The sequence below is a fragment of the Malurus melanocephalus genome, unplaced genomic scaffold (genome assembly GCF_030028575.1).
Source record: "Malurus melanocephalus ecotype Western Australia unplaced genomic scaffold, MMel_1.1 scaffold_1147, whole genome shotgun sequence".
NCBI lineage: Eukaryota > Metazoa > Chordata > Aves > Passeriformes > Maluridae > Malurus > Malurus melanocephalus.
In genome coordinates, this window is record NW_026624379.1 from 65,681 (window position 1) to 73,006 (window position 7,326).

Sequence of the window (7,326 nt, forward strand, 5' to 3'; positions counted from 1 at the left end):
CAGTGCCCAGGGTGGGACACGACCCCAGCGGGGCCTTTGCACCCCCAACCCCACCCCAGCCCTGGAGGAGAATYCGGGATCCTCATTTGGGGGGTTTGGGGGGGCTTTGAACCCCCCAGGAACAACCCCGAGCTCACCCCAGCCCCACCCGGGGCGTCCTGGTTCCTCCTTTAGGGAGGGGACGCATCTGCCCATTTCCCCAAATCCACATCCCAAAAAAAATTCCCCCATTTCCCCAAATCCACATCCCAAAAAAAATTCCCCCCAAAGAAAGCCCGTGACCACCCTCCCCGTGCCCCCCGGCACTGCCCATTCCCCAAAACCACATCCCAAAAATTCTCCCCAAAAAAGCCCCTGACCACCCTCCCCGTGCCCCCTGGCACTGCCCACGTGCAGACATTTCGAATGTTCTCAGCTTTCCCTGGGCAGTTTAGTCCAGCAGCATCACCCAGCCCTTCCCAGCCCCAGCAGCCTCCCCTGAGCCTCACCCGGGGCTCACTGCKGGATTTTCGTGGGGATTCCTTGGCCAAGAAAAGAGAAAAACAGAAACGCAGCGAGAGACGAACCGAGAGCGCAGCGAGGCTCCCGGACCCTCAGGAAAGCTGAGACTTTTATCCCAAATGACCCCAAAGCAGCCCAAAATGSCTCTGCCGCGACACTCAGGCTCTGGCTGCTATAATGAACCTCTCGCCCGTGGATAATGAGCCCCGAGAATCCCGGTTTGATCCCTCCTGCCCTGCGGGGACGTGGCCGCGGGAGCTTTGCCCGCTCCGTCCCCGCCGCTCCGGCACCCAGCGATGGACAGGACACGGCGGTGCCACCCGGGGGACACCTCACCCTGGATGACCCAAAGAGAGACCTCTCGGTGCCCGGGAGAACACACAGAGCCGATCTCGGGGTGCCAATCCCTCACTCGAGGCTTTACTGGGTCTCTTTKCCCGTTTTTTGGGGCGGTTTCAGGCGCGCAGGAGCCGCCTCCAGTGGCAGTAATACATGGCGGTCACGGTGAGCAGCGTGGAGCTCAGGAAGGCTCCGAGCACCCCCAGGGCCACCGGGCGGACCCAGCCCAGTAGCCCGCGGTCGTAGCGGGGTGGCCGCAGCCTCTGGAAGAGCAAATCGCCAACCTGGGGAGCCCGGCGGCCCCGRCCCGGCCCGGGCTGCAGCTGCACGGAGCTCAGGTGCTGCACGCTGCGGCTGTAACCCTCCACGTTCCTCCGCAGCTGCAGGCTCCGGTCTTGGTTCAGRTTCTTGCCCAGCTCCCGGGCGATGTCCGAGCGCCCGATGTGGCGGAGGGCGCGGACCAGGCGGTCCCAGGTGGTCACCTCGCCCGCGGTCACTAGCCAACTCCTCAGGGCTTCCGAGCAGCCCCGGGCGGCTCCGCGGCGGCGGCGGCGGCGGCGCATGGGGTTGTTCTCCTCGGCTAAAAACTGCAGCTCCAGCTCGCTCAGCTCCTCCTCGGGGCTGTGCAGCTCCGCCTGCAGYTGCTGGCACTCGGAGGCGGCCAGCAGCTCGGCGATGCGGCTCATGCTGTGCCGGCCCACGGTGGCCGCCACCGTGTCATCGCAGTGGCCGCGCAGGGCCAGCAGGAGCAGGGCGAGCCACAGCAGCGCCGGCATCGCTCGGGTGCCGCCGGGGATTTGGGGCGTCTGTCTGCGGGACCGGGGTGTCCCGGGAACGGGGAGCGTCCCCCTGACCTCACAGAGCCGCGGGTTCCAGGGGCGGTTCCCTGGAACTGTCCCCGTGTCACCTTCCTGTGGCTGGCACTGTCCCCGCAGCCTGGCAGCGCTCCGGGAACCCCCATMCCCTAAATCTGCCACATCCCCTAAATATCCCACATCCCCAAAATATCCCCCATACCCTAAATCTGCCCCATCCCTTAAACTGCCCCACCCCTAAATCTGCCACATCCCCTAAATATCCCACATCCCCAAAATATCCCCCATACCCTAAATCTGCCCCATCCCCTCAGTCTCCCCCACCCCCTAAACCTCCCCATCCCCTAAGCCTCCCATATACCCTCAGGACCACCCATCTCCCCTAAAAATGTAATGGGACATCCCAGGACCCCCCTAAAAAGGGAATGGGGCCCCCCCGAGCCCCCCACCCCTAAAACCCGGGAGGGGACACGCCCTGCCCTCCCCCACCCCATCCCCCGAGCACAGCAGTCGTTCAGGTAATCTCTTTAATACTGTGTAATACTTTTTTTTTTCTTTTTTTTTTCCTTTTTTCCTTCTTTTTTTAAAATACAGCATTTTCTTGAGGTAGACCATCCCAGCCCTAGAGCTTCGTCTTTTCTCAGACATCCATAAGACATGAATTAAATACTTTTCGTGTACAATACGTTGCAAAAATGAGGTAGAAATGGTTACAGAGAGTGTACAAATAGGATAATAATAACAATAATAAGTCTTCGGGAACCCGGCACGACTTTTTGGAGGCGAGGGGAGAGCAAGGGGTGCCCTGTTAATGCCCTGGATGCAACAGGAAGCTGAAAAAATTCGGRAAAAATGGGAAAAAACTTGGCAGACACCTCTGTGGGGAGCCCCTGCGAGGGATCTGTCCTCAAACCCTGAGGTTTTTGGGGGGGCTGCTCCAAAGGCGGGGCCTTTCGAGCAGTAAAAATGACAAAAATCAGAATTTTCTCTAATTGGGGAACCCCCCCGGCCCCACAGCGATGCGGGGAAGGGTCGGTGGGCGGGCTGGGGGTTCGTGCTCTGTGCAAAGCCCCTCGCTCAGCCCCCATGGGATTTTTTTGGGGGAAGGGGGGAAGCGATTTGCCCGCTGCTGCTGGGCTCCTCAGCGCTCGGAGGAGCCAAAAATCCCTGAATTCGGGTGAAAAAGGACCCCACCCCTGCTCCAAAAAGAGGTGCCGGCCACAGCTCCCGAGCTACAGCGCTAAAACTTTCCCGTTGAAGACACGTTACTCCACCAAACGCTACGATAACGGCGTGAAAAACAAAAAATAAACAAAATTCGGGATAAAATTATGGCATTACATACGTGGAAAGCACCTGAAATACATTCAAATTTCATCTTTGTGACAGCTTCAAGTTTATTTTTCCTTTTGCTTCTTCCTTTTCTTCAACCCCCCCCTCCCTTTGGAAGCAAATGCATGAGGCAGCTTTGTTCCAGGTTGGAAAACCCTTTTTAAAAAATCTATCTTTTTCCTTTTCTGAGAAGATAAAAAGTGTTTTTTAAAAAGAAACATTCTTTAGTTTTTCTGAGGTAATTTTTTTCCTGAGTAGTTAAAAAGAAAAAACAAAACAAACGAACAAAAAAAAAAAATACTACAGACCTTACAAAAATAAAAACCCACGTCTAGGATATTCAACAATCTACAGCATTTTACTCCAAAACCTTTTGGTTTTGGGGTGTGGTTTAACCCCGTGCTTTGGGGTGAAACCTCCACATTTTGGGGTGAAATTCCCTGGTTTTGGGTGTCCCCTCCCCCGCCCAGATCCCCCTTTCCCTGATCGAGGTCACCGCCAGGTGAGCAGGGGCTCAAAGGACATCCCGAGGTATTTCTGTTGGCGATAATAAAAGCAATTAAAGCACGATAATAAAGCTTTGGGGCGGATGGGGGAGCTCGTGGATCCCGGAGCGGACCCRGCCCCGCCGAGCCCCGGCACGGACGGGCGGGGCGATAATAAATAGCTTATCCTGAGTTTGGGGGGCGGCGATCCCGAAAAATCCCTGCGTGAGTGCGGGACGGGAAGGGCGAGGGACGCGGAGCTGCCGGGAGGGATTTGCGAGGAGGGGCCCGACCCCCGACCCCGCTCCGAGAAGCGGAGCCCCCGCGGAGCCCAAATCCCCGCCTGAAACCCGACCCCGCAGCCTCGGGGTGCGTTCCCACAACCTCGGGGTCCCTCCCCGCGACATTGGGGTCTGTCCCCGTGACATTGGGGTCTGTCCCCGCGACATTGGGGTCCCTCCCCGCAGCCTCCGGCTCCGTCCCCGCGCCCCCGTCCCCCCGCTGCCGTCAGTGCCTGGTGCCGTACATCTTGTCCCACTCCAGGAACAGGTCCAGCTCCTTTTGGGACGTGNGGATCCCTTCCGCGGCCTCGGGATCCCTCCCCGCAGCCTCGGGTGCGTTCCCGCAGCCTCGGCGTCCCTCCCCGCGGCCTCGGGGTCCGTCCCGCGGCCTCGGGGTCCATCCCGAGCATCGGGATCCATCCCGCAGCCTCGGGGTCCTTCCCGCAGCCTCCGGGTCCGTCTCCGCGCCCCCGTCCCCCCGCTGCCGTCAGTGCCTGGTGCCGTACATCTTGTCCCACTCCAGGAACAGGTCCAGCTCCTTTTGGGACGTGGCGGGGCGCACCTTGCAGAACGCCTTCTCCAGGTCCTGGTAGGAAGCGGGGGGTCCGGTGAGCGCCCGGCGGGCGGCCCCGGCGTGCTGGCAGAGCCGCAGCAGCTCGGCCCCGGAGAAGCTCTCGGTGCGCTGGGCCAGCGCCGCCAGCTCCCGCTCGCTCAGGCAGCAGCTCTGCTGGGCCAGCGCCTGGCGCAGGATCACTCGCCGCGCAGCCCCGTCCGGCGGAGCGATGTAGAGCCGCGTSCCGAAGCGCCGGTGCGACGCCTCGTCGATGCTGGCCGGCCGGGCCGTGGTGCCGATGACCACCACGTTCTGCTCGGATGAGGTAGCCACGTTGTCCAGGTAGGAGAGGAGCTGAGATTTGAGGTTGCCCGCCGGGCCGCCGTCCTCGCCCGCCCGCGCCGCCAGCAGGGACTCGGCCTCGGTGATGAGCACCACGGCGGGCTGGCGGCAGCTGGCCACGAAGAACACAGTCTGCAGGATCTTCTCGGCCTCGGCCTTCCAGGCGGACAGCAGCGCCGTGCCGCTGAGGCGCAGCAGCGTGGAGCCCAGCTGCGTGGAGATGCAGCGGCTCAGCAGCGTCTTGCCGGTGCCGCGGGGCCCGAAGAGCAGCAGGGTCCGCAGCGGGTGGCTAGCGCCGCTGAAACTGCCGGGCCGCAGGATGGGCCACAGCAGCTCCTCCTCGATGGCCGCCTTCACCGACACCTGCCCGGCGATGTCCGACCACTGCACGGGCGGGCCCCGCTCCACCACCTTGGTGTTCACCAGCTCCAGCAGCAGCGGGTCCACGTTCTTGGGCTGCTCCTCCAGGAATCCCAGCGCTTTGGGCGGCAGCCGCAGCGGGAACGGGGGTCCCGGCTCTGCCGCCCGCTCGCCGTTGGCCAARGGCGGGCTGAACTTCTCGAAGGGCTCTGCCGGCCGCAGGGCCGCGTCCCTGGAGCCGTAGGACGGGGACACCACGGCCTTCATCTGGTACTTGCCGCCGTGTTCCTCGGCGCTGCCCGCTCCCGCCGGCCGCTTGCCGGCCTTGAAGGCCACCTGGGGGGACTCGCCGCTGCCGCCGCTGCTGAAGCCGTTGCCGCGGCACTCGCCGTTGTCCGACACGGCGTAGGGAGACTTTGGCTGCTCGTAGCTGTATTTCCTGTACCTGCCCTCYCCGTCATCCTCGCCGCCGATGTCGAACGCCTTCCTCTTGAGCGCGCCCGCCGCCTCGGTGCCCAGGGGCGGCACGGCCAGCGGGCCCAGCCCGGCGCTCTGGTAGCCGTAGGCGGGCACCCCGGGCGGGCGGGCGGTGGGCGGCGGGGCCGGGATGGGCGTGGGCGCCGCGATGCCCGAGGGCAGGTAGGAGGCGGACGGGTGCGGCGGGTGGATGCCCCCGTAGCCCGGCTGCGGTGGATAACTGCCGGCCGCGTAGTTGTACACGGGCCCGGAGGAGCCGTAGCCCGGCACCAGCGCGGGCGAGGGGTGCGGGGGCTGCAGCAGCCCCGAGCTGTGCAGGGCGGGCGGGTGCGGCGGGGGAAGCGCGGCCSCCGGCTGCGTGCAGTAGCCCGAGGGCAAGTAGGTTCCCCCGTAGCCCGAGGGGTACTCCTGAGACGCGCCGAGTCCCCCGGAGCCCGCGGCGGCCGCTCCGCACGAGTTGCCGGCGTACACGGGATCGSCGAGGTTGGCCGACACCACCGGCGAGCCGCCCAGCCCGATGGCCCCGCCGGCCGAGGGGACCCCCTTGGCTCCGGCCAGCCCGTCGGGGATGGGGGTCAGCGGGTAAGCGCCGTCCGAGCCGTGAGCCCCCGGCCAGGGCTCCCCATCGCCCTTCTGCCCGTTCAGTGGCCCGAAGGCGCCGTCGCCGTATCCGCCGAGGGCCGAGCGCTCGTAGGGCGCGTCCAGCACCCCCGAGTATTTCTCGGCGTACCTCTTGAGGAGGTTGGARGCCGTGAGCGCAGAGATGTCATCGTTGGCCCAGGCRTAGTTGAAGCGCTGGCGGGCGCTGGGGTACAGCTCGGACTTGTGGGCCGGCGAGGAGGTGGTGGAGGARACGTCCAGGTGCTGCTCCGGCCACTGGTTCAGGGACTGGGCATGCTCTGGTGACCAGTGCATCTTTGACAGACCTGCGGGGACGGGGATGGTGCGGGGGAGAGAAATAAAACAGGAATTGTGTGTGTATGGGGTATCCCCAAAACCCGCCCTGTCCTGCACTCCATCGCACCCCTGTCCTGAACCCCATCGCACCCCCGAACTGCGAACTTCTGCTTCAGCTGGGCATTCACAGGACTTTTAAGGTCGGAATATTCGAGAATATCGGAAAATTCGAGTCTGAGCTTTGACCAATCCCTGCCCAGGGAACTCGCGGCTTTTCCCCGCGGATCGATCCCGACGCCGGTTAAAAACCGGCACCTCGAGGTGGCCCCGGCGACGGAATTGCTTTTCCGAAAGTCTGGAGGAGGGTGAAGGAAGAGGGCGGCCAGCACCGAGCACCACCACCGCCACCACGCTCCCCATCCCCGCATCCCAAAACTRCGGGRGAACRTTTGCAGTGCCCAGGAGCCAACCARCCCCTGAAAAACGAGATTCTTGGGGAGAAGAAAAACCCCAAATCTGAAAAAAAACTAGAAAACTCAGGGAGGGGGAGGGCGGCGGGCAGAGGAGCTGTCAGGGTTGAAATGGGACGTGAATGAGTGGCCGAGCGGGACAGATGTTTCAATGCTCCCCTTGGCAGTGTGAGAAAATTACTGTCCAGTGACCAAATGGCCGGGCCGGTTCCCACCCTCGCTGCTGCCCATTATCCCCGGCGCAAGACAAAGGCGGGCAGGGGGGCTGGGCAGGGAGAATCCCATTGTTCCCGCCCGCCCTAATTATGGAAATCTTGTTAATCTATTCAGCAGCCGCTCTCAACTGGCCTTTTGTTCGGGGGTTTTCAGCGGGCGCACACCGAGGGTGTCCAACGGCTCGGCCCCGGCGGGGATGGGGTGCGCGGCCTCCCCCTGGGAAAAGCTGCGGAGCGGAGTGCGGGATGGGGGACGGGA

The 7,326-nt window shown here is 63.1% G+C and overlaps 2 protein-coding genes across 2 annotated transcripts; both read right to left on the bottom strand.

Moving 5' to 3' along the window:
- Positions 1-472: 472 nt before the first annotated feature.
- On the bottom strand, positions 473-1,616 carry TMDD1 (transmembrane and death domain 1). Its single transcript, XM_057387149.1, has one exon. The coding sequence runs from the start codon at positions 1,614-1,616 to the stop codon at positions 957-959; it is 660 nt and encodes a 219-aa protein (XP_057243132.1). The 3' UTR covers positions 473-956.
- A 2,624-nt stretch (positions 1,617-4,240) lies between these two features.
- Positions 4,241-6,418, bottom strand: FIGNL2 (fidgetin like 2). The gene has a single exon (XM_057387151.1). It carries the CDS (start codon positions 6,398-6,400, stop codon positions 4,241-4,243), a length of 2,160 nt encoding a protein of 719 aa, XP_057243134.1. The 5' UTR covers positions 6,401-6,418.
- Between the last annotated feature and the right edge of the window lie 908 nt (positions 6,419-7,326).